At 45.5% G+C, this 27,169-nt stretch overlaps 1 protein-coding gene across 3 annotated transcripts; it reads left to right on the top strand.

Annotated features, from left to right (window-relative positions):
• The first annotated feature begins 15,395 nt into the window (after positions 1–15,395).
• Positions 15,396–22,184, top strand: ADCYAP1 (adenylate cyclase activating polypeptide 1). Of its 3 annotated transcripts, XM_079302766.1 has the most exons (7): positions 15,685–16,219; positions 16,560–16,667; positions 18,541–18,675; positions 19,167–19,262; positions 20,125–20,262; positions 20,823–20,938; positions 22,042–22,179. In XM_079302766.1, the coding sequence occupies exons 2-6, from the start codon at positions 16,567–16,569 to the stop codon at positions 20,890–20,892; spliced, it is 540 nt and encodes a 179-aa protein (XP_079158892.1). In that variant the 5' UTR covers positions 15,685–16,219; positions 16,560–16,566; the 3' UTR covers positions 20,893–20,938; positions 22,042–22,179. The 3 variants fall into 3 exon arrangements, with proteins under 3 accessions (XP_079158893.1, XP_079158892.1, XP_079158891.1); XM_079302765.1 differs by having other exon boundaries at positions 15,687–16,219; positions 20,823–22,184; XM_079302767.1 differs by lacking the exon at positions 22,042–22,179 and having other exon boundaries at positions 15,396–16,219; positions 20,125–20,960.
• The last annotated feature ends 4,985 nt before the right edge of the window (positions 22,185–27,169 follow it).

Raw genomic sequence — 27,169 nt, 5'->3', positions numbered from 1 at the left:
TGTCAGTTAAACACATTATTTCACTTTCCCAAAACACCAGACACTGCAGATCTGAAATGAACCATAAAGAGCTGGATCAAATCAATTTGAAACAGGATTTCAGTTGCATGGACTTCATCTACCTGTACTTACCCAGACACCTCTAGAATCTCCAAAAAGAAATTATCAATTTGAAGAATAAAATCAAGCTTTTTTGACAGTTTAAACAAGAAAACTGAAAAGGAATTGTTCATGCTGCCATTCATGCATCTATAATATGTTTCCTTCCTAATTTTGCCCATATGCAGCTGCATGTTCTCCCTAATTAATGAATTGCCCTCAGGTTACTCACCCAGACACATCTAATCTATCTCTGTCCAAAGTGACTAAACTTGGTGCAGCATTAAAGATGTAAAAGGCCATAAATTACTTTCTTGATCTTTTCAACTAGATCCCTGCTTACTGAATGTCATTCTCTCCATGTGGTATTCAGGGTGATATCATCACCTCAGGGCTGAGGCTTGCAGTGAAGTGAAGTAAAATCTCTGTTTCTAAAGAGCTTCTCAATTCAGATTCCAGTTCAACAGAAGAAATCTCCACTTCAAGTTTATCCTTACAATAACATGAATAAAAAAAAAAAAGTGTGAATATGCACTTCTTCCATCTTTAAAGCACTTCAGAGTTTTTTGAGAATAATTTCCAACTAAAGTTATTGATTGAGATTAATTAGTTACAGAAGGGTACTTTTTCCAGACCTTACAATAAGCAAGTGTGTGCAATTAGCATATACAGCATATAAAGCAAATAAGAATATGTCATCTTTAATACCATCTGACCTCCACTGTGGTGTATGGGTGTTGCAATAAGGGTTTATGCAACTGTCATGTGAATTTTACTGTTTCTTTTCCTTACATTTATGAAGTTTTTTTCCTCCTTAAGGCCTCTGAGAGCAGAAAAAAAGCCCCACTTCTTGCTCTTCTGCCTGCTATGAAATGAAACATCAATAGTACTTGGCTAAGGGATTGGAAATTATAGTGCTGGATGTGAACTCCCTGCAGGAGTCCAAGCAGCAGGCATGCTTGCTTGCTTATCACATTGAAGACAAAAAATTGTCTGTGCAATCTGACCTCTGTTTCAAGTGTGAACACCACAAATAAAAAAGCTATCAGCACAGTAATATTGAGGATTAGGTAACAGGCACAAATTTGGCCATAGATTTGCATTTAGCAGAACACATTCCATGTGATCTTTAGCTGGAATTTTCCAGTGAGACCAAGGCTAAGTCCAAACCATGGAAAAACAGGAAGAGAAAAACCCTAGTTGTGTACTTCTAAGTAATGTGCTGAAAGACAACAGCAGTGGAGTTTATTTCCCACTTTGAGACCATCTTTCCTGTATAACCACCTTTCCTGTATAACCTCTTGTCCTTACAGTTTCTTATTCATGCCTGTCCTCTCTTTTCAGATTGTGAAGCCTCTGGGTAAGAACTGTTTCCAACAAGTGCATACAGTGCCTGATAGTGCACTGCCTGTACTAGCCAGCACATTGTGATTTGATCATAGTAGGAACAAAAATGTGAGGGGAACATTGAGGAGCTCTCTGTCAGTATAATAAAGTAATATTGAAAAACATTTTCTGTTCTTTGGTTTAATGTAAGTTAGAAATGTGAGTGAAACAAACCCATCACTTAAAATGCTTAAAGGCTTTTGCTGGCTTTAGAAGTTTACTTTTGAAGCATCATTTGATTAAATCATGTGTGCCAGATAAAACTAGATTTTTTTCTTAGAAGTAGATTAGAAGAGAATGGGTTCTGGAAAATGGTACCTGAGTTGTATGAGATTCAATGAGGCAAAGTGCTGGGTCCTGCAAAGCACCAGGATGAGAGGACATGGCCTCAAGATGCTCCAAGGGAGGTTTAGAACAGATATTAGGAAAAATTCTTCACTGAAAAGACAATTAGAAATTGGAAAAGGCTGCTCAGGGAAGTGGTGAAACCACCATCCTTGAGGTGTTCAAAAGGGATGTGAATGTTGCACTTGGGCATGTGGTTTAGTGGTAGAATTGACAGTGTTGGGTTCAGAGCTAAACTCAATGACCTTAGAGGCCTTTTCCTGATTTAAATGAGTTTACGATTCAATGATTTTTATTTTTTCATTTGACTACAGAAATTATTAATTTGGATAAAACAGATGTGATACTGCCATACTTTCCCCTTTTCTGAACTACTTTTTTGCTCCTGATGTGAAAGGTGCCTTGAAAAATCATAAAGTCAGCAGCTGGCATGCTATATCCTTGTTTTGCTACCCCTCCTGACTGGCAATTCTGAACTGTTGTTACTGTAATGCCAAACTGTATGCTGACTACCACTGTATGCTTCTGCTTTTCTAATTGTGTTTGGATTCTTGAGGAATAATTTCAGCATAAAGAATTCTGGACCTCAGGCACTCACCCAATATTTAGGACAGTGTAATCAACCCCCTGGGAAGATAATACAGGAAAGCTTGATTGCTGGTGCCAATAGGATTTCTTTTCCAGGTCACTGCACAAAGTGAGTCGTGCATGGTGGTTATTTTCCAATTTGTTTCTTTTCCTAGTCATTACAGGGGCCAGATTAGTCACCTTCATCTTTCAGACCTTTCTGCAGGATCCAGAGTTAATGTTCCTCAGATGCAGAATGTTCTATATGGATCTTTTGTAGTCTTCAAAGTTTATTACATTGCAGTCTTTGTATAGGTCTTCAGTATTGTCATGAGGTTGGTTTTGTTTATTCATTGGACATATTGTTTTAATCCTAAAAAGAAAAGAAAAAGAAAATAAAAAAACCAACAACAACAAAAAAGAAAGAGAAGAAAAACAAATAAGAAATCACAACAGTTGAATTTTGTATTAAGCATTTTGCATTTTTTATAACCATAAATTATCCTTACCGAAGGATATTCTCCAGTGATTGCCTCTGAGTTCCTGATATAAGGGCAAAATATTGAAGCTCTTTGGGGATCTGTTACTGCATAGCACTGCAATGTAACCCTTACTGGCAAGTGTCAGGGTTGGCAGTCAACCTGAGCTCCACAGTCTTCAGTAGATGAATTGGTTCTGAATAGCTGAAATTTCATTTTTACTAGTTGTCCAACCAGGCTGGCTAATCTCTGTTGGCCAAGGCAATGATGCAAGCTGTGGATTGCCATCTTCTTAGAAATTGAAAAAGTTTTGCAAAGCAGCAGATGACCAATGGTTTTATCACTTGCATGACTATTTCTGGAAGCAGGATATTTTGGTGCAATGTGATTAATTTTTAGCTGTTAGCATCTTTGATACTTCCTATTGAATGAACAAATAAAAATCCTTTAAAATAAAAAATAAGCTGCTGTTTGGTACTATTCCAAAACAGTGAATGCTTCCTTACTGTAATGCCCATTTCTCTCAGCACAAAAAGCAACTGCAGCACACTATTCCTTTCCAAAAGTACCCACACTAAGATTTTCTTGTTTTTTCTTCCTTAGCTGCAAGCTGCAGTGGCCACATCTGTACATTGTCTCCAAAAATATGGAAGACTCATAATTTATAAACTAATTGTCTGATTTCACTTGCAAATTTCTGTGCTGAAATTGCTCTATAGGAAGCATTTGCACAAGTTGTACAGTAATGAGATGATCAGAATGAAAGCCATAGGAGAAGTTGCAGGACACAGAACTCTGAGTGCCCATCCTATTTGATAAAAAATTGCTTCTCCAGTTGTTGAGAAAGGAAAGGGTGAAAGTTGTGACCCATCCATATGTTTTCACAGAGACAGCAATGGCAGCAGTGTACTTTAAATATTTGAGATAGTCATGTTTTTTTCTGTGTGACAATTTGTCTCTTAGTATCATCAGAGGCAGAGGAAAATCTCTGTTAGCAAAACCAGATTTGTGCATCCTATCATCCAGTGCTGGGATGGTTATATACGTGAATGAAGGAGTGCCAGGATGGCGATGCATATAAAAGGAGAAAAAAAAAAAAAACACAGCAGGAAATTGTCACCACTTGGTGACACCAAGTCACCATGCATGTGCAGGCAAATGAGTCTCATAGTCCTCTCAATATGTCTGATGAATTTTCCCTACAACAATTTTATTCTATTACTGAGGCAAAGATCCATGTGTTTTAATACCCATTTTGTGGAGAATACGTTTACAAATTGTTTTAATAACTGTTATGTGCATTAATCTCACAATGCATTTTCTTACTGTAATGCAATTTCAGAAAACATTTCTCTGAAGCCTGGTAGTAGACCAAGTCTGGAAAATGAAAAAAATAAAAGAAGCATATTTCAGAGTTTGAAGACTCAAGAACTTTTAAAGGCAACTGCTGTCAATGTTGCTTTTGTGTTGACAGAATCCTTTTAAAAGGTTTTGTGGTGCGAAAAGCACCTTTTAGTGGGTTTTCATAATGCACTGGGAGAGAACAAGAAAATGTTTTTCTCACCGTGGGCAGTCTCAGGGCGCACTTAGAACATCGCGTACCCAGCCGGGAGTTGATTTTCCATCGGGCTCGCAGGCACAGCCGCTGGGATCGGCACTCACGCCTGCCCTGCCCGCCTTGGAGACTTGCCGCATCCCAGCGCACTCGGGATGACTCAGGCCCTTAATGCCCTGCAGGAGATGCTCGGGGAGAGGCTCACACCCGCCCCGAAGAGACGCTGGCATCCGCACAGCTCGCAGGAGGAGAGTGCTCTTGTTGTAGGAGCGCGGCTCGGAGCAGGAGGGGCGGCATCCCCATCCCGCTGTGCCAGCCGCAATCCAGCAGCCACAAGGTGGCACGAAGGGTCTGCTTACATCTCAGGCTGGCTAAGTGAGAACCAGCCTGTGTGCAGTCCTGCTCCTGCACAAATCCTCCCTTCCTGCTGTCTCTCAGATGTCCATCACTTTTTGTTTTGTACGGTCTGTGGCAGAGGATGCCTCTCTGTCTTGGTGTGAAGGACACGTGTCTGCCAATAAAGGCAGAAGCTTCTCTTTTAAATGGAGAATGCAAACCCCTTTTCTCTAAATTATTATTATAATTTTGAAATTAAAGGGCTCTCAGCCAAAGAGAGCCCTTTAATTAGAAATAACAATTATTTACAGGAAAAGTAAAATAGAAATACAGTATTGCAAAGAACAATCCCAAAACACTGTCAGAGTCAGAATACAACCTGACACCCTGTCAGTCAGGGTGTTGGCAGCAGTCCCATTAAATGGTGGCTGCAGTCCCCCTGCAGTGGCAGGTGTGGTTCAGCTGAAGCAGTGCTCTTGTAGAAGGTGCAGTTTTCTCTGAAGGTCCAGGGATGATGTGAAAAATTCCAGTTTTCCTCTGGAATCCAGTGGAAAGACGGTATCTTGTTGTCCAAAATCTCAGTTTTTATCTAGGTAGGAAAGGCTTGGCTCTTCCCCCTGGCTGGAGCATCTCCCAGTGTGATGATGTAATTTTATCAGTCATACAGTGGGACTGAATGGCCCAGCAGCAGATGATATCTTCCTGGAGGGAGAGTGGGTTGTGGAAAAGATAAAGATGATTGTTCCATCTTGTCTCAAAGATGGCCCATTAGCAGATGGTATGTGCCATGGAGATAAGGAATCACTGCCCCACCCAGCTTCAACAGGTGGTGATAGAATACACATTTTTGGCCACATTCTGTATTGCAACCTAAGACACTGTCCAACATGTAATATGTCAAGCCCTCGGCTGAGATGGCCAGACCCCTAAGTGTCTGCTGGCACCCCATGCCCACAGCACTCATGTGCCTACAGCAGGTTTTATGCTACAGGGCTGTGAGGGATCAAACAGCAGATATTCCCAATTCAACTCTCTAGTCCTTCTGCTCACAGCCTAATCTGTAACAGATCTAACAGCCAGGAAAATGAGAAAATCACTCACACAGGAGTCCGCCACAATCTTCTGCACTGGCACCTTGCTGATGCTATGGTGGGAATACAATTGGATTTTCTCTCACAGAGGAACCCCTCCTTAATATAGGTGTGATACCTTTGTTGTATATGATGCATCTATGACACTTCTGGCTTTCTGGGGTTGAACAGGACAGGATGGATGGATGCATCTCATGCTGCTGTAGCTTTTGCCCAGGCAAAACTGAGTGAGGAGGATGTGATAGAAAGAGAGAATCTGGTGCTGAGCTATTAAATAGTGCACTACAGATTTTCTTTGCAATATGTCTGTGTGAACTTCACTGATCTCTCTGCAATACTGCTTCATTCACAGGAAGGGTTTTCCTTACAACTTACTTTCTTATGGTTTGTGCAAAAAATGTTTAAGGAGTTTCTATCAGAGGTACAACTTCTGCTGGTCCCATTGGGAAAATAGTGTGAAGGTTTCACCCCTAAAATTTTTCCTTTTACCCTGCCTTAGCATTTTACCTGGAAGATAGTCAAAAGGTTTAAGACACTGTAAAATAGACAATTCCTACAGCCAGTATTATGCAGGTGCCATTAACAGCCCAGTCCCAAGGAAGGCAAACATTCAGAGCTCCTCTTTGTTATACCCATATATTTAAAACTTGCTGCTTTTATAAATAGGACTCCAGGCCATGTGAGGATATTAGTGACATGTAATAGTTCACTGGGAGTTGCAGGTATGCAGTACTCAGCAAAAGTAAGGCAGCAACTGTGAACTAAAGCAACTCTAAGTGCTCTGCTCACAGACCTCTGGGGAATGAAAAAGCTTACCTGACTTCAATTCACCTTGCTTCTTCCAAAAAACATCTGAATTGAGAACCCCACCACCCCCTCACCTTTTCTCCATTTCTTACTGGTTTAAAAAATTGGATTTTAATATCTCTGTGACCTTTCAGTTTTATATTACCTAACTGGTGCAGAGAAAATGTTTTCTTCTTCAAGTGCAGCTTCCCTTTTGTTTCAGGCTCATTTAGGACTAGTGTAGCACAGCACAAAATACCTTCAGGATGTATTGATTTGCCACACTTTTCCCAGTTAACATCCCTGAATTATATAACTGTGGATCATGCATTCTGGGGTGGTTTGTCTCCCATCCTGTGGAATCTATATAAATGGTGAGGAGCGATCCTGAAAAAGTATTCACTCTAGGTTTATCTATTTAAACTAAATGCAGATGTTGAAAAGAAGAGGAATCATTGGATATTACACTTTTCTTCACATCCTAATACCAAGTTTATACTTTTTATCTGTGATTCAATGCTTGGGAACCTTTGCCACCTTTCTAGTACACTTCAGTGACTGTGCTGTCACTGTTTTCCAGAACAGCTGTGTGCCCAATTGTTCATTAAGAAAAAATATGAGGAAAACTTGTGATTCAGCTCTCCTTACTGCCTCTTCTTCCTGCATGAAAATCAAGGAAGAACACCAACTCTATTGAGTGTAATGACTAGCAGTATTATTCACTAATCAACACTGGAAGATGGGGAAAGATTTTTTTTGAAGGACAACTTTTGCTCAGTTGCAAAGTCTCTTTTGATTACCTTGTTCTCAGAGGATGAGTAATGTTGTTTTAATTCTTTTTAGTTTAGTTCAAGGTTATTAATCATCTTCAAACTAGTAACAAATACATGGATTCACTAGTGCTTCATGTCATTGACTGTACATTTTCTTTTTTTTGAGAAATTTTCTTTGCCGTCTAAGTGTTGCTGATTTCTACATGCACTGTGATCATCATGTGGTGACAACAAGTTTTGGGCTGGGACAGGAATTACTTCAACAAAAGTCACTTTTCAGAGGGGATAAATACTAATCTCCCTTGAATCCATGACAGAACTCACTGTCAGATAGTTACTTTATAGCTTAGTGGCACTGTTTGGAGACACAAGAGGTATTTTTCCTGAGTGGTAAGCCTCCAACACTGGCAAAAACTTGGGAGTCAGATTACCAGAAGTGACCATCTGACCCTACTAAAACTGTCAGGATCTTTGCCTTTGACATCAATGGGGTCAGGTATTTGTTTTAGAACTATTTGTGTCTTTTAGCTATGTGCTCCCAAGAAAGTCACTGAGTTTGCTGCATTTCCTACTTTACTGGATGAAACGATGTGATATGTTTATGACTTATAAGAATTATGACTTAATATTCTTGCAATAATTATATGACATAAGAATATTGTGAGATTAGTGAGATGAAACTGATATGAATGCATCTCAGATGTGAGATGCTTTCAGATGAAACTTATTGCATAATTGTAGCTTATTTTGTAAGTATAAAGAACCTACATTAAATATGGGCATATACCCCGTCACATGCAGCTTGTTTTCATTTAAAATAAAATACATTTTTTTCTAAATGTGTGATGTGGGGACTTTAGCATAATTTTTTAAATACTGAACAAATGTTTTCCCCTTTCATAAACAGAATTTTGTTCTCCTGTTCCAGTATTTATCTTGTAGTAAACAAGGTTTACCTCGTTGTACTTCTGTGATAATTATATAAAAATATTGTACATTAGGAATGGGAGGAAAGAAAGAAAGGCTATGTGGAAATGAATGGGACATCAGAAGCAATCTCTGTCTTAGAACAGAACTGGTAGAACTGATCTGAGGAGATAAGGGTCAGGAGCTGTATCAAAACCAGAGGTATTTACTTTCCATAAAGGAGAAGTTTGAATAAATAATGTTCTTGACAATGGCTGCCTTTTGAATGGGATAATTTTTTTTTCATCCCAGAAAGGTATGCGAAACATATAAAGGTGCCTCCTTTTGTAGTCGTAACTAAAAAAATCAAACCACAGCAAAACCCAAAAGCCAAAACACCTTTGAGTGTTAGCATTAAATGATGTTATTTCTGCATTTCCTTGCTAAAATTGTTGTCTATTGTGTTTCAGAGCTAATTCATGTCACACCTAGATATTTCATCACAGAAACTAACCAAAGTTATTTATGCAATGGTAAAACATTCTTTACAGACAGTTAAAACCCATACATATTTGAGACCAATCTCAAGCATTACTGAGACTTAGAGAAAAATTACATTTGCTATAGAGTAAAATATGTCAGAGAATCACCCCAAATTATATGGAAATATGTATTTTTTAATGCATATTAAAATTAATAACATGCGTGCACTTGGAAGCAAAAAATCCTCAGGAAATGGATTTTTACTACAGTGAAAAATACCATATTTAAGTTTCAAGATTTAAAACATATCTACAGAGTATCATAGTTTACAATTATGTTGTTGCTATTGACATATGCAGTTACCTCTGGAGACTGAACACAGATTTGGGGATCAAAAGAGAGAATTCAGTCTTGCAATGTCCTAGCAATTTCTGGTTTGTGCTGTACTCCGCAAATTTCATTTAATTTCCTATGAAATTCCAAGCCGACTAAAGACATCAGTATTTACATAATGAGCTCAATAGACATGTACCTGGAGTTATGAAATCACACAGGAGTTTCTGCAGACAATCCTCATTCCTAATGAGAAGGGTCAATAAATTCAGTGCAGGTCTGTCTGAAATCAGTGAGTGGCATTACAAGGGTCAGAGACCAATTTTTGACATTAGGAGAGGCCATTACGAACATCCAGTCTGACCTTTGCATAAAGCAGGGCAAAGAGTGGCTCGATAGCTTGAGATCTTTCAGAAAGATAGCAAGCCTGACTTTAAAGATTTTCTAGTAATGGAGATTGTAATCCAATTCTGTTTAAGTGATTAATTGCCTCGGCTGTTACAGAAATGCATTTTATTAGAAGATAGAGATGGATTGGACCATAAGGCCACACACAAGAAATTCTTTGTGCTATCTTTAAATATAAAAACTAAGAACCACACATCTTCCTCTAGGCTAAGTAGACTGGAGTACTTCATTTAAGTTATGAGAGCAGACAAAGATTATGTGCTGTTGCCTGGCCCCTGTGTCTGGCTGGTGGCCCCAGTGTCTGCTGTCGAGCCAGCTCGTGACACAGAGGCCAGAAGACAGAGCTCCCAGCCTCACCCCACCCCACCCCACATTTCTGGAGCTATGCATCTGGGTGGAGCACAGGCCCTCCTGTGCTGCTGAGGGATGTGGGAGCTCTCCCTGTTGCTCCCTATGCACAAAACAGGGATCTGAGCCATGTGAAGGGCTCCCATGCTCAGGGTGATTTTGGCTGTGGCCAGCACAGACTGCACCCCCACAAGGCAGAAGCTGCACTGCAGGGTGCACAAACCACCAAGGACAGGCTTCTACACCCAACCACCTCCTTTTTCCTTAATGAGAACGACTTTATTATTCCCTCATCAAAATATGTGGTTCTGATTGATATTTGCTGGGCTCTGTGTGACCCGTCTCTGCCGTCCTTAGCGCGGTTAATTGGAATTATTGAGCGAATCCCAGCTCTGGCAGGCTGGGATTCACCCCTGTTGGGATGGTCCTCACCTGCCCGCCCTGGGCTGCTTCTGTGCAGCCTTGCTCCCGTCAGACTGAATTAAGCTGCACTGTCAGGAGCCAGAGACCCTTCAACAGTTTTCCAGTACAAGCAACACTAAATTAGTGTTTGGTAATAGGCTGCACACTGTTTTGTAATAAGAAAATATGGATGATTCTATTTATTCCCTCTCGCTCCCTGCGATGATAAGAAATGTTCTAATTCATTATTAATTTGTTCCAACTATTTCTGGTAAATGTAAACTATGAATAACTTTAGCTATGCCATTAGCAATACCTCAGAACTACAGATGGATTTTTGTTTCTGGACACAGGCACATGGCAATCCCACTGTTTCTAAAGGGGTACCCAAATTCTGTCACATTTGGGTAAAAACCAGAACTCATCATTCATCTTGGGCTACAGCTGCATCTAAAGCAACCTGGAACACAAAAATATTGTGGCTCTTACTTCTCCAGTATAAATTATTGTATCTTGGCAGTACTTGTGAAACTTTGTATATTCAGTCTGCTTAAGGTTTTACCCCCACCTCCCAGCCCTCCGAGCACTGGACCAAATGGAAATGAGAGTGGGGATAGATCTGCTGCCAGGGCTAAAGCCTTTTATTCTGCCCTGTGGACTAGTGAGGTCTTTAGTGGATTTTATAGGTTGCTGGCTTTAGTGTAGAGTAGACCTTTGGAATATTAAGTTTTAAAATAAATCCTTTACTTTTTGTTGGTTTTTGCCTCTCATAATTTATTTTTCTGGTTTCCATATAAAAATGGTTGATCAAAGAACCACTGTCAGAGAGCATCAAGGACAATTCTTCTCTTACAGCATACAAGTTTATGCTCGTGAAAGATGAGAGATTATAAATAAATCTTTTGGTCATTCAAGGAAATTTTCTGTCACAGGCATAGCATGGTGCTACCTCCTAGTGAAACCGACTCTACTGCTTGGTCATTCATTTATTTAGAAAGTGATTTTCCTGCCTTTGCATTTGGATGGGGATGACTCTTCCTTTGTCTCTGTATTGTCATAGTCATCTGCCTTCATTTACTGAACAAGGGGAGGAGGACACCCACGGGGTAAGATTGAACACTGAGCTTCTGCGTGGGCAATCATGCGAGACACAGGCAACCCACTGGCCTTGTCTCTCACTGTGAGTGCTAAGCAGAGTGACTGGGCTGCTGCTGGTCCTACACTGCTGCCCTGACAAGTACTGTTCTGCCTCCTCACTTCAGAGAAGGAAAGAAAAAAAAAAAGAAAATAGACCAGCCTTTTTTTTTTTTTTTTTTTTTTTCTCCTTTACTGTTTGCTTGGAAGTGAGGTTATAAAAGGTAGCAAGGAATTATCTGGAAGATTCTCACAGAGACTTTGCTAGTGCTTGGTGATCTCATACAAAGAGGCTGGCAAGGGTCCTGGCCACCAGGTGAGGCTTGCCTCTATCATCCCTTGAGAGATTTGTAGACTCAATACTGTCCCTGGTTTTTGCTCTCTGAGTTTTTGGTTTTTTTTTTACAGGAGGAAAGTGGAGCTTTCCCATCTCTGCTGCAGGTTCCATGTCTCAGTTGGAAGTGCTGAAAGGTCCTCCAAGCCATGCTTGAGATATAATAAATACATTCTGTTCTGATGCCAGGCTATCCCTAATTAGCTGTTTACAGATGACCACAGCTACAGCTGAATGATTTCATTAATTTCAGGGTTAATCTCCCCTCTGACAAGTTCATCCTTCCCAGGAGCTGGCCCTTGGGGAGGAGGAGGAGTCAGAAAAGCCAAGAAAAGTTGAAGGATGGTGTCATGTTTGTGAAACAGATGCAGAGAAGTATTCATTGGCATACTGGTTGGCAATAAGTTCCCCAAGCCACCCCAATACGAATAGAGGCCTGGCAGAGGTAGCTACAAGATAGATGATAAATCCAAAATATATGTGTGAGAGGGAGAGAGATAGCTGGTTCAGTAGGATTGCTTGCTTTTGAGAAAGAAGAATTCACCCTTTCATATATTTGCAGAAATACATGTGTCCTTTCATGATAAAATTATGTATTTCAGGTACATAACTCTTCCAGATTATTTTTAAAATATGCAGCTAAACCGGGACATACTGAGAAAATAGGAATATAATGGCTGGACATGCAACCAATGTGCATGAGATATCTGGCTTTATAGACCAATAGAGATTCCTGACAGTTTGATAAATTACTCCTAGTATATTTTATAACATATGCATAAATACAAAAAGGGGGTTTCTGAGGAGTCAAAAAGACCCCATCATGGTACATGTTGAAATATGTTGCTTTGAATTAGAACTATAGCAGCAAGGTTCCCAGCAGTCAGTTGCAGTCGGCTGCAGTCAGGCTTGACAGGGCTCACAGGATGTAATCTCCCCTAGAAACTTCTATAGAATTATAATGCTCTAGTTAATAAAATAGATATTTAAAATAGAATAGTCAGATAAATTAAAAGGTCTAATTTAAGCTGGTAGGGGGAAGATGAAAGAAATTCTGCCAGTAAAAAACCCCCTGCTTTTCTTCAGATGCTGCCATAGGAATTTGCCCTACAGGCAAGTATTATATGCCTTAAATCCCTCTCAGCCTTGAAATAACAGTTATTGAGAAATTTACTTGTAGTCAGAGACCAGATTAAAACCTTTACTTCCTCAGCCTAAACTGCAGTCATGTCATAATCATATTCACTTTGCACACACACCCCTGTGACGCAGACTGAGATGCTGTGAAATTTTATTGGTACAAACTGTGTGTGAGTTAATCACTCGCTTAGAAGACACATTTTTTTAAACCATCCTGACACTGCTGCTGCATGCACAGTACCACCAGGGTGGCACAGGGTGTCTGTGTGGGCTCTGTAGCTTCAGGTTTGTTTTATAGGTATCTCTTCCTCTGCGCTGCTAATGCCTGCTATTTCAGGCTTTCTCACGGTTTCTGTAAGGATCTAGGGAAGTGGGGATGGAGGAGAGGAAATGCAGCTGTATCTATCAAAAGGAGCTGAAAGTAGCTTTTCTAAAGTGAAAATATTTTCTAAAGTGAAAATCTTTTCTAAAGTGAAAGCCACAGTTTTAAAATGTATTATCTCTGTGTGTCGTCTCTTTGGAGAGAAGGAATGTTTTTTCCTGTTCTTTAGACCGACTGTGCATTCTTTAGACGGCGTGATTCACACGCGGGTTTCTAGAAAAGCCCGTGTTTACAAAAAAAGCCGCCACAAACCCCACCAGGCCGGTGAAGGGGACAGCGGGCAGCCCTTTCCCGCCGGTGCCTGTCCCAGCCGGGCCGGGGAGCCCGGCGGCACCGCGCGGTTTCTCCGCAGCCCGGCCCAGCCCCGGCCCGCCCGACGGCGGCTCCCGCAGGTGCGCAGCCGCCCGCGCGGTGGCGCCGTCCGCTCACGGACCGTGCGCGCCCGCGGGAGCGGGGGAGCCCCAGGCTGGGGACGGGCGGGACCGGGGTGACCCCGATCCAGCGAGACCCGTGGGGTAACCCTTTTCCCAGCGGGAGTGACCCTTTTCCTAGCAGGAGACGCGGGGTGACCCTTCTCCTACCGGGAGCGGTGGGGTGACTCTTTTCCTACCGGGAGCGGTGGGTGACCCTTTTCCCAGCGGGGCCGCTTCCCCGGGCGCCCTGCTCTACCCCTTTTCCGCTCCTGTCCATCCCGGCCCGAAACGCCTGGCACAGAATGTCAGCGGGAATAGCGTCCCGCTCCGTCCCTAGTCCTGCATCCCCGCCCGGGATCACGTCGTTGGCCATTTCTACGGGAATCATTCATTCACGTCAAATTTCCTTTATCTCCGGAAAATATCGAAACCTTAAATGACCGTAATAGGAATGTAATTGTATGGTGTGTTTTTTGTTGTTGTTGTTTTTGAGAAATCGATTTGGGCTTAAATAACTCATCCAAGCATGTTACACCAAACCCATTCAAATAGGAAACAGGAGAACTATATTATTGCTGCTTCCTGAACGCTCTGCTTATGATCCCAATAATTAAAATGTCTAGTAATGGCTCCAGCAGCCTGGATTTCTTTGGGTAATTCTCGGAAATGAAGGGCACATTTTCGGTCGCGGAGGGAGGGGAGTGCGGAGACGAACAGCAATAGCAGTGGTTGGGAGCTCGCCGGTGGCCCGCGCCCGGCGCATCACTTCGGGGGAAAATTATTCCGGCGGCGGGGAAGTCCCCAGAGAAGGGATTTCCTTCCCGGTCCCTCCGGCAAATCAACTTTTTTTTTTTTTTTTTTTTTTTTTTTCCTCTCCTCATGGCGATGCTCTTCCCTCCCTCTCTGCCAAGCGCCGCGAGCCGCACATCTGTCTCTGCACAAGGCGGAGAGACGAGAGGGTCGGGCCAGGAGAGTGAGGGGAAAAGCTGCCCCCCTCCTCCCCAGGCAGCGCCGGCCAAGAATGGGACCCTCCTTGCGGCTCAGCCGTGGGGTTTGCCCCCTACGCCCCGCAGACTCAATACACACAGAGCGGTCACGGCGCTGCTGGTTTCCCCAGGGGGGGAGCCTTGTGTAACGGGAACAATACAAACAATTCTTAAAAAAAAAAAAAAAAAAAAAAAAAAAAAAAAAAAAAAAAAAAAAAAAAAGTAAAAAGAAAAGAAAAAGTAAAATAAAAAGCCAAAGGATAAAGAAAAAATAAAAAATGGGAGGTTGGGGAAAAAAATAGGCACTTATAGTCTTAAATCTCCGCGGAAGTGGGGGGTTCCTCGCCGGGGCTGCTCCGCCTGCGCGCTCAGAGCCGGGCGGCTCCGCGGGGGCCTGCGCCCAGCGGCGGCCCCGGGCTGCGTGCGGGGCGAGCGGCCCCAGGAAAGACCCGGAGCAAAGCCGTGGGGGAGCCCATCAAGCCCTGGGACCCCCACCCCACCCCTATCTGCTCTTCCCCGCTTCCCTTCCCACGTCAGGTAAAACTTTACTGTGGCGAGCATCCTTTTAGGTTTGTGCGGTGGGGGTTTTCTGCGTGTTTGTTTGATTGTTGGGTTTTCTTTCTCTATTTTTTTTTTTTTGGGCGGGGGGAGTGTGAGTTGGTGTTTATGAGAAGCTTTATGACTCCTGATAAGCTCATCTTTGAGGACGACACAGAACTGTGTTCCTTGAGGAATTGGGGTGGTGACGTCTTTTCTGATACCCGATTATTACGTGACTGAGAAAAAAAAAAAAAGGCATTTGATTCATGAATAAAAATCCGGACACCACTACGGGGGCAACAAACAATATTGCCCGTCCTCTAAGGTAACAAGCAGGCAAATGTTTACGAAGCGGGCTCTTGCTGAAGCGGGGTGTTTGCAAAGATTTTCTTGCTAATTGCGTATCAGACGGAAGGCTGCGGAAGGCTGGTCAAGTTTGGAGCCACCGAGCAGGAGAAGAAGAGAAGGCTGAAGGCGCTCAGTGAGGGGAGAGATCTGGGGAAGACAACATCGCACGCAGCCAGCCCGTGGCTCCCGCCTCCGCTCCCTCCCGGACTCGCTCGCTCTCTTTCCTCTTTCCCAGTGCTCGGTTCTCCGGCGACATCTCGCTCCATCCCTTTCTCAATTCCCTTGTAGACTCCACTCCAGATCTGTGCTGCTGCCTGCAAACTTTTTTCCTTTATCTTTTTTTTTTTTTTTTTTTTTTTTTTTTTCCCCTCCTGTCTCTCTTTTTCTTTTTTGGAGTGGATTGCCCGAAAACCAGCAAACAACTAACTGCTGCCGCTTCTGCATCTTCTGCATCCCGCCGGTTCTTCGCCCATCGGAGAGGCGATGTCACGAGGGTTTTAACTCTTTTTGGACGCAACTTGGGAGAGATCTCGATTTCTCCCCCTCCCCGCTTTGGGTCTTTATTTTTTTTTCCACCCCCCCCAAGACCTGCCGTTTTAGTTTCGCAGCCAAACGCTTTCAGTGCCGGGTGTCTAGAGTTTAATGGTAAGGACAAGAGGTGACTCTCCGGGCCTTCCCGCAGCGGTCCCCGGGCGGGCGGGCGGGCGGGCACCGACGGGGCGGGCGGCGGCCGCAGCTCTGTGCGCCGGGCACCGCTCTGCTCCTCTCCGTGCCGCTCCGCGCAGGCACCCGGTGCCCAGGGCTCTTGTCCCCCGGGGCCGCGCTGCCTCATTTTCCGGTAGGCGAGGCCAGGGGTTTGGTGAGCCGTGGGGTGGTTTCTTTAGGTTTTTGTTAGTGATTTTTTGTTTGTTTGGTTTCGGGATTTTTTTTATTTATTTTATTTTATTTTATTTTTTGACAGCAGCTTCCTTTCCCTCCCGCACAGAGTGGCAATGTGTAGCAAAGCGATCTTAGCACTCCTGGTCTATGGCATAATAATGCACTGCAGCGTCTACTGCTCACCTGCGGCCGGACTTCAGTACCCGGCGCTCAGGTAGGTCCGTCAGCTGTCCGGGAGCTCCGTCGGGACCATTTCAACCCCCCTCAGCCCCAGTTTAGCTAAGGGCAGCGGAATCTTACCGGGGAGGAAAATGAGAGGGGATGTGGAGTAGAGTCACCAAAGGAAATCCCCTCCACTTGGGCTGTGTGCCCACGCCCTCCACCGCAGCATAGGACCCCCTCCGGCTGCAGCACTGGCATCCCCCAGCTCCGCTCGTCGGGACCCCGGTGCTGTAACCCACGACCTCATGTCCCCGGTGAAGTCCCCGGGAGCGGGGACCTGCTCTTCAGCGTGTCGGCGGGAGCGGGCCGAGGTCCCGGCTGCATGTCGATGGGGCCCAAAAGCTCCTCTCCCGTCTGCCCCCTCTCCTGCGGGGCCCTTGGCAGCCTCCGGTTGCCCGCAGCTCGCCCAGGGTGAGCGCCGAGCATCGCCTGTCCGGCTCGGGGGGAGCGGTGGCGGGGACGGGTGCGCCGCTGTCTGCAAGCATGTGGGAGCTGTCACGGTTCGTGCAGCGGCATTGGCGCTCCTGAGGATTCGGGCTCTGTTTACCTGTCTGTGTATTGACAGCCCTCTCAAGAGAGAAAGGGGCTGGCACAAGGCTGTTTGGTTTTCTGTGTTCGGAGTTGTCTTGCTGGGCTACAGCGCAGGCTGGTGCCTGTGCTGTCCCTTTCCGGCTGGGAGCCGTGGGCGTTTGAATCCCTCTGTGTTTGGGGCAGGAGTGGAGGACACCCCGAGGCACCAGCACAGGGGAGTTTCCTGCGTTGGTCTGAGCTGGGGGCTCTGGGCACCAGGTCCAGGACGGCCTGTTCTCACCCTGCTTGTCGCCTACTCGGGCGACCGGTGCTGCTTAGCCTGGGGGGAGTTTTGGGTTCGGTGCTGTCGTCCTGCTCCAGTGGCGCCTGGCTCTGTTCCGGGCTGCCCTGCGGGGGTCACTGCCGTTCGGTGATCGGAGATGAAGGGAGAGGGGGGGTGATGGCAGGAGCGCAAGGTTGTCCGAGGTGGGTGTCCTTTTTGGGGCTCCGATGTGTCCTTGCAGTACCCGGGAGCCCGCTGGAGCCCCCGTCATCTTCCTGGGCAGTGCGGCTAGGGGGCAGCGGGCTCGGTGGCCTGAGGGGCCATTAGCCGGCAACAAGCCGGCTTTCTTCATTCAAGCGCCTGAATTAGCAGGAGTGAAACACTTTAGCGGCATCTATTATTAATACCTCCGCTAAAGCTCACAGACAAAAATAGCTGCCTGTAACGTGCAATGACCTACATCGTACTGCAGAGAGGGAGGCAGAGAGCGGGGGCTGGGTGGGCTGGGACACACACAAAACTGGCAGAGATCTCGAAGGGCAGAGGTACCCCTCAACGAAAAACAGCGGGCGAAGCCCCCCCCGTGCCGGCGGGCGCTGCGGGGAGGAGCGGGGCGCGGTCCCCGGTCCCGCGGCGGGGCTGCCTCTCGCCGCCCCGTCTGCGCCGCGGAGCTGCTGGGCTCCAGCCCAGCCCCCGGCGCACGAACGCGTGTGTGCGCGCAGCCTGCGCGCTGGGGAGCGCCAGCCGCGGCTCTGGCTCAGAGGGGATGGATGTTTCTCGGGCCGGGGCGTGGGCCGCGGAGGGCGGGAGGAGGGGGGGCATGTTTGGGGGGTTTCTTGGAGCGCGTCTGACGGCGGGTGTGTTCCCTCCTCCGCGATCCTGCCCCGCAGAGGAGAGGGCGGGGATGGGGAGCGGGCGGTGCAGGGAGGGGATGGGGCAGTCGGACGGGGTTCCCGGGGCTCCCGGGTCGGCTCCGCCGAGGGGTGGCCGCCGAGGCAGCCGGCAGCGGGAAGTGGAGGGAGCGCCCCGCGGAGCCCGGCTGACTCCTTCTCCTTGCTGCTCTCGTTGCCAGGCTGGAGGATGAAGTCTACGACGAGGACGGGAACACCCTGCAGGACTTCGCCTACGACCACGAGCCCCTCGGTATAGCGAATCCGTCCTCCATGATCGGCGAGATGTATACCTTGTATTACCCACCGGAAAAGAGGTGACTGCAACTCGCGAGGGTGTCAGGCGCGAATTTGGAGTAGGGAGGAAAACGGGTCTGGCAGAACCGATTGGGGGGAAAATAGCAATGATACCTAACAAGCAAACAGCAACAAGATCAGAATAAAAATCCCGAACCCAAACAAACCACGGTACTGCCCGGGTCCCGGTGCCCAGTGTAAAGCTCAGAAGAAATGGAAAAGCTGCCTTACCTCCAGCAGCGCGGGGGAGGGAGCGGGGGAGCCGCCCGCGCCGAGGAGGGCTAGCGATGCTCCCGCAAACGGAGCAGAAATGCCCAGCTGGCGCGGAACCGAGCGAGCGCGGCGGGGAGGGATCTGGGTGGGGACGCGGGGTCCCGGGGGACGCGGGGAGATGCCGCCCTCCTCTTGCCGGCGGAGAGGGATGGTTACCGCTACCGCCCGGGCTCCCGCAACCCGCCGCAGCCGTCTCTCGGGCCTCGCCGCTCACCCGCGGGCTCTTCCCTCTGCCCAGGCACGCCGATGGGATCTTCAACAAAGCCTACAGGAAACTCCTAGGCCAGTTATCTGCCAGGAAATATCTGCACTCCCTGATGGCCAAGCGGGTCGGGTAAGGCTCTCTGCTTGGTCTTTTCCGCGGTGGGCGTTGGTGCTGCTGGAGCGGAGACGCTGGAAGGGCTGCGGCTGGGGGGAACAAAGCTGCCCCGGCCGGGCTCGGGAATGTGTTGCGCCCACGATGAGTGTGGTGGAGTCCGGCTGCTTGCGCGGGTGTTCGCGGAGGTTTGTTTGGGTTACTACGCTCGGCCATAAGGATATGTATCATAAGGATGTATGTATATAGATAGATAGATAGATAGATAGATAGATAGATAGATAGATAGATAGATGTATATAGATCTACATACACACACATGCATGTCTATATATCTATATATCCATATCCATATCTATATCTAATCTATCTACCTATATGTCTCTATAAATTTTCATAATCAACCGATTTAAAATTAGCAAGTTGGGCAGCCCTTACGGTTTGCCGGGGGGAGCAGCTTATGGAGAGCGATGGTCGAGGGCTCAGCTGCAGCAGTGGAAGCTCGGATGCAGCCCGCCGCCGGGCGGGGCTCCTCGGGGCTCCCTGCCGCTGGCGGGGGGCAGGGGCGAGCCTGGTGCCACCCGCTGCCCTCCGGCAGAAGGTAACACGTTAATGAAGCCCCAGGGAGAGCAGCTTTCGCGGCCTCCATGAATAATTCATAGCGGCGAGATATTGTCTCTCCCGCCGCCGCCACTTGCGCGCACGGCGTCGGGGCCGGGTTTCGGCGCGGCCTTTGTCTCCCCGCGCATCTTGCGCGCAACGTGTTGCGCCGGGGGCGGCGGCGGGCGCGGGGCCGCGCAGGGCGGGGGGCGGCGCGGAGGGGCGCGGAGCGGGGCGGAGCGGCCCCGCCTGATGCAGCTGTGCTTCTCGGTGCTTGCAGCGGTGCCAGCGGCGGCCTGGGGGACGATGCGGAACCGCTGACCAAGCGGCACATAGACGGCATCTTCACGGACAGCTACAGCCGCTACCGGAAACAAATGGCTGTCAAGAAGTACTTAGCAGCCGTCCTGGGGAAAAGGTATAAACAAAGAGTTAAAAACAAAGGACGCCGAGTAGCGTATTTGTAGCGATGTGAGTAACCAGCCACTCCTGTGTATACAAAGTCCTAAGAGAGAGAGAGAGAGAGAGAGAGAGAAAGAGAGAGAGAGAGAGAGAGATAAACCCAACAACAACAACAACAAAAATCTAAACAAAAACAAAAGTCATTTCCAAACTGACTGAACAATCACCGCTCCTGTGTTATCTAAACATGTATTTATGTATGAAGTAAAGCCATTAAATGAATATTTTGATAATAATATTGTTTTTCTTTTGTACAAAAAGCACTAGAGAAACGCACAGATCTACTTTGTGGACCAATCATTAAGTTATATATAATATATAAATATATATATATAAATACTACTAAGAATAGTAAAGAACAATTCTTCATGAAAAGCCTGCACAAGAACAAGAATTCGCCTGAGCTGTTTATGTTTTTATATAAAATAAATAGAAAAAAAGAGACAATCATTGTTTTGAATATTACTCCTATTTTTGTAACAGAAATTAAAAGGATAGTATTTTTATCCGCGACAGGGTCGAAGACATTAATTTTCACCATTTGCTACTGTACATAGAGAAGGATGACCTGCTCCCAGGGGGATAATGAGGAAATTGATTTGGGAGAATTGGTGAAGCAGATTCTTCCCCTGGTGAGTTTCAAGGCAGGCTCCTTTGCCACTAGCCTCTCTGAAGGGGCAGCGTCCCCTTTCTTCTAGATTTCGATTATTTTTTTTCCCTCTCCTGCTTTCTTTGATTCCAATTGTATCTCTATTAATGTATCCTCAAACAATGAGCTTAGAGGATAATTATCTTGTGAAAACAACAGCTCGATCCAAATTGTGCATCTCTGTTGCCTATTGGAGGGAGAAATAGTTAAAACCCCCCAAAATTAAAATAATAATAACAAAGAATAAATTAAATAGAAAACCAAAAATAGCCAAACTCAAAACCCCAACCCCAAAATCCTGAACCAGCAGCAAGGGTAGTAAGTACTAAGCCCCGTGCACTGCTCTTCTGGCTGTCTGGACAGAGTTGCAGAACAAAGCCAAAGCAGAGACAGGACCCGTTTGGAACGAGTGGGGAAGTGAGCGGGGGCGGCCCCCGGCGCGCCCCGGGGCCGGAGCCGGTACCGGAGCCGGTGCCGCAGGGTCGAGGTAAGACGAGGCGATCCCACCTCCGATCCGCTACCCAACTGCCCCGGGCAGCTCGGTACTGGACCTGGATGCAAAGTACAGTGTGTTACTCTCCAGTGCTGTCCATGCTTCTCATCATGTATAATAATGAGCAGGGTTCTCGCCTTTGCATTTTTCGGTCGGAGTTGCTCTTTTCTTTGATTGCTTTTTCTTGTAGGACCTCCCGCCTCTCATCCTCTCTTCGAACTTTTCCGAGCTCTGTTTAACCCATTTGAGTCACCTTTTTGGGTTATGTTCTTTTTGGAAAAAAAAAAAAAAAGATTGTGAACGCTCTCTCACTCCTTTGTTCTGTTTTATGCAAGCTCTTATTGTACAAGTTTAGGAACCCCTGTTGTAGCTACCACTAAAGAATTATGCACTACTACGAAAGTTTTTGTTCCTTGTTTATTGAGTTTGGAGGTAAAATGTATTTTTCTACATTCTGGCTTATTGCTTAGTAAAATTTATTTCATAAAACAAACTTTTGTCATAAAAGAATGTGTAGTGTTCACCTGTGGTCCGGTTTCTAACGAGATAAACCATTTTCACCTCATCTCTCTATGTACGGACTCCTATCTTAGCGTCTGCCCGGGGGCTGGTCCCGTCCCCCGCCCGGGCCGGGAGCGGAGGAGGACGCGTAGGTACCCGCTTCCTTCCAGCTCACCACACAAACCTTACAGGAGTCTTTCCAAAGACACAAAACGAGCCCCGCATTCAAGACGTCGGAAAGCAACCCCCCAACCCCCCCACCAGCCCCTGGCGGGTAAAACCTTCCTTCCCCGGCCCGGAGGAGCGGAGCGGGCCGGGCAGACCCGGCGGGGCGGGCAGGCGCTGCCGGCACCGCCCGCGCTGCCCCGCGGCTCCGGCCGCCCGGCTCCGGGGCGCGGGGACGCGGGGCGCAGTGTGCAGCTTTCGTGCCTTCTCTTCACCTTGTAAATCGCCACGAGTTTCACGGATGGCTATTTAGTGGCCCTACGATGCTGCAACACATCGGCTTGCGTTTTAGTCGTCCTTCTGTTCTTTGGCCATGGGCAGAGTGCGCTGTGTTTGTGTCGGCTGTGGTATAATGACATAGGGCTCTCTTGACGTTTTGTTTATGACCTTATCAGTTAGAGTTCAGTGGCTAGTCGCAAGCATTACGAAGTGATCACCTAGGTTATTATCCTTTGTACGATTTCTTTCTTTTTCTTTTTTTTTTTTCTTTCTTTTTGTTTTTTCCAGAAACGCCAAGAGCCTTACCAAAATTTGAGCAGATTTGAGATACAGTCATAGTAGGTAGATGTTAGTCTTGGAGAACTTATTTTGTGTGCAAATGAATATAAAAAGAACTTAAGCAAAATATTATTACACACATGATATCTATAACTAGGACTTTGATAACTGTTATATAAAGTGTGTAAAGTTTGTATTAATAAATTTTTGTAAACAATGCAATTTCGTCTAATGTTTGGGGGAGAGAAATCTAGAACCTAACAGCGAAAGCTGCATTTCATTCAATTTGTTTTTTAATTAATTCATTATTGAGCAGAATTCTTCTGCAGTGTTTCATGCCTGGGATATCTTTTCATTGTTTCCACATTTTAACACCTCTAATCTGTTCGAGTAAACTAAACAGAAGTGCTGGAGTAAAGAGCCTAGTTCCACACACATCAGCTCAAAACCCTCTCTAAAATATGCAAACCAAACTAGTCGGCGCCTGTGGTCCATTCCTCTAACAGTTCCTGTGCTTAGAAGCCGTTTATTTCAAGCGGAATTGGTATGTTTGATGAGATCTCCTCCTAATCCGCTTTTAATGAACATTCTGTATGCGATAATATGCTTCCAAGTGTCACCCGGCTTGGGCAACGGCAGCATCTTTCTTCGGATTAAAGATGTACTAGCTGTCCTGAAAAAATTACACTGCAACACGACAAAGAGTTCCTTGAGTTTTTTCAGGGTAGTATGTGGCTACAGCAAAAAAACACAGGGTAGTTTGTCGGCACAAAGTGGAGGTCAGAACCTAAATCCTCACTTTATCTTAGCAATAGCTGCTTATGTTAATTATTTTTATTGTAGCTCCAGGACTTTACTCAAGGATGTTGAAAAGTTGCACCAATTTAGTTTAAACTAAATTCTACTTCTTTCTAACATCGTAAAATTAAAAAACAAAGCACGGGAATTTAAATGACAATTTCCTATCAATTTCTTTTTCAAAACTCCGTGTCCAGGATTTGAGACAGGCTGGTTATATCCTCTCTGCCACGAATTCACCTTCTAAACTTGTTCCAACGACAGTATTTTACTGACAAACTGGAAAACACTGAGAGAGCTGATGATGTCAGAGGTACATGTTAGGAGTTACTGCAAAGTGAGATAAAAGTGTTGATTAAATGCAGATCAGGTCAGAGAAGAATGCCAATCCCCCATGCCCCCCCAAACATACCTGTTGAGGGGAGGGGGAAATTTGAGTGATTTCCCAGACCTACAGCATAACGTAATCCAGCCACTGTTTCCCAAAACGAGCATGCAGCAAACACCTGCTCTTAAGCTTATTCAGAGCTTACACATATAACTAACATTTCTTGCTCATGAAAACTGAAAAGGTGATTAGAACAACAATGCTGAATACCTGCATTTTATTGGTAGCTAGAGCATGAAACTTAGGATTGGTCCGCCTGAAAAGTAAAGCCTTCATCAAGTCCTGGTATGCGTTGAAGATCTACAAAGGATGGAAATTCTGCTGTAACACACATAGAGATAGTCCTAGCCTCACTCTACTAAAATTCCTCTTTACAAAATCAAATACAATTTCATGGAAAAGCTCAGCTCAGTTCCCAGTGTTATAAAGTGCCATCTTAAATGATACTGTTGGAAAATGTTCAGTACTGAGTCTTGCAGTATGAGTTTTGTGGGGATTACTGGAGTTCTGTATGCTGCTATACACCTAGGAGCAAAAATGGATAAAACTAGCTGAGGAAAGAAGAACGATGGCAAGACATGGTTTTGGAGCCTCCCAGGAGGTAAAAACCTCCTGACATTCAGTCAAAATGATAAAATCCCATTAAGTAGTAAAGGGGGCTGCTGTAGATTCCATCCCTTGGAAATGTGGTACAACACCACATCTGTCACAGAGCTACATAGGTCATCAAAACCAGAAAAGCCAATCTCTATAAAGCCCTGTTGTAAACTCAGATGCAGCCAGTATCTGCCTTTCACAAGATGTGCTTGTGAGAGTGACAACCTCCTCTCCACCTGCCTTCAGAGCCTTTCAGTCTTCTTCAAAACACAAAGTTTGTCTATTGTCTGTACACGTTTTCACCTAAAATTAAGGAAACTTGATCTTTTGGGGGCTCGCTACTTCATACCTTTGCAGCTTACTTTTCAGTTATAGGACAAATAATTTAGTCTTCAGCAAAAACCTTCACGGAAAATCCATCCTGAAAAATGTAAAGACCTCTAGAACTACATGTCCTCTGAACTACACTCATGGATTTTTAAGACCCAAATGTACTCTTATGATCATCTACTTTGTTTTAGATAATACTGGGCATAGGATTTCATGGACTTCTTCATTCAGCATTTTGTTTCTGAATGAGCTATTCTGTATGACAGCAGTATTGATTGCAAGGCTAGCAGGGATGGCACATTTACTGGATAAGTTGTTTCAAACGTGGCAGTTTAGCACTCTGTTCTTTGTCTCATTTTTGAGTCTAAGAGGTTTGTAGCCTGCTGAAGAATCTCTAATGCCTGTAGGTTTCCCTCTCTGCATAGGTGGTCTTAGGCTGTGATTTGGTCTCCTCTGTGCCCTCTCTTTGAGATAGTGAGGTTGATCTTTAAGTGCTCAGCATGAGGTGGCTCTAGCTCTGAACCACTTGTATTTATTAACATCCTTGCTAATGTGTTGAGACTAGAAATGGTTACAATACCAAGCAATGAGTACCTTGAGGATGTGACCAAAAGGAGCAACTTCTTCAGGTGCTGCTCATTGCTAGAAGGGTTGCATTTGCTCTCTTGGCCATTTTGTCATGCTGTGAGATCACAACCTGTTGATAATCCTCTCCCACAGATAGCTTCTTTTCCAGATGATTACTTCACATGCACAGAAGCCATGGCCTGGAAGTGACACCACTCTCGATTCCTATTTTGTACTATTGTTTTATGTTGTGTTAAAGTATATTTTTGCCTGTTTTTTTTTTTTTTTTTTTTTTTTTTTTTTTTTTTTTTGCCTTACTGAGCTATTACTTTGCAAAAAAATCATTTTTTTTTCCCTGTACAAAAACCATACTGTGCCATCTCAGCTGTCATCTGGCACCCATTTCTGCCACCTTTAGAAAGTAGACCCTTTCTAGCAAGGCTGCTTGTTTATTTGTGCATTGTGATACAGGGGCTCAATCCTGCTGCAGTGCAGATCTGTCTAACTATTCCAGATAAGGATTTGACCCAGTTGTAAGTGCAAATCCTGTGACAGAGCAAGTCAGAGTGACTCATAGCAGGTTGCTGGCCAGATCTCCTTCTGCACTTGCATTCCTAGAGGCAATCCTATGCTGGCAGAACAGAAGTCCCATTCATTCTATACCCATGTGGGACATCTGAAAGTGCTTTTTGATACAGCCATGGCTCAGTTACTCACCTGAAATTAACACATAGACAAAAAAACCTGTTCATGATGCATTAATGGTAATGTGGTGCTAAGTGAAGTGCTAAGGTTGAATAAGCGTAAAACCTAATTAATCTTTTGAAATAATTAGTGAATTGGCTGCTGATAAGATTCATCCAAATGTAAAAAAGGAATTTAGTTTTGAGCACCAGAAACAGGGCAGTTTACAAGCAGTGTAAACTATGTTTACCATTTATGCAACAGCGTTTGTTGTGCAGAGGGACCCATCAGCATAATTGAGTCCAATTCCTGGCCTTGTTCAGAATGCCCCCAAAATGCCTGAAAGCATTTTCCATACACTTCTTGAACTCTCTCAGTGTTGGTGCTGTGACCACTTCCCTGGGGAACCTGTAAAAATGCCTGACCACTCTAGGTAAAAACCTTTTCTTGGTATCCAGCCTAAATCTCCCCTGGCTCAGCTTCATGACATTTCCTCGTGTCCTGAAACTGGGCACCAAAGAGATCAATTGCCCCTCCATTTCTCCTTGTGATGATGATGAAGACTACAGTGAGACCTCCCCTCAATCTCCTCCTTTCCAGGCTGGGCAAGCAAAGTGACCTAAGCTACTCCCTGTATAACTTTTCCTCCAAATCCTTCACCATCCTTATGAAGGATCCTTCCTTTGGACACTCTCTAGGAGTTTAATGTTATTTTTATCCTGTGGTGTCTGAAACTGCCCCAGCACTCGAGTTGAGGCTACCCCAGTGCAGAGCAGAGTGGGACAATCCCTCCCTTGCCTGGCTGAGGATGCTGTGCCTGATGACCCCAGGACAGGCTTGGCCTTCCTGGCTGCCAGGGCACTGCTGGCTCAGAATAAACTGGCCATCGACCAGGACCCCAGGTCCCTTTCTGCAGCACTGCTTTCCAGCCTCTCATTCACCATGTATACACACAACCAGGGCTGCCCCTCCCAGGTGCAAAATCCAGCACTTTCCCTTGTTAAACTTCACATGGTTGGTGACTGCCTGTGTCTCTAATTTGTTGATGTCTCTCTGCAGGCCCTCCCTACCTTCAATGGAGTCAACAACTCCTCACAGTTTAGTGGCTTGGCAAACTTACTTAGTATTCCTTC

Source organism: Erithacus rubecula, assembly GCF_903797595.1.
Source record: "Erithacus rubecula genome assembly, chromosome: 3".
Lineage (NCBI taxonomy): Eukaryota > Metazoa > Chordata > Aves > Passeriformes > Muscicapidae > Erithacus > Erithacus rubecula.
Note: the sequence above shows the minus strand (reverse complement) of the source record. Positions and strands in the feature narration are given on the sequence as shown.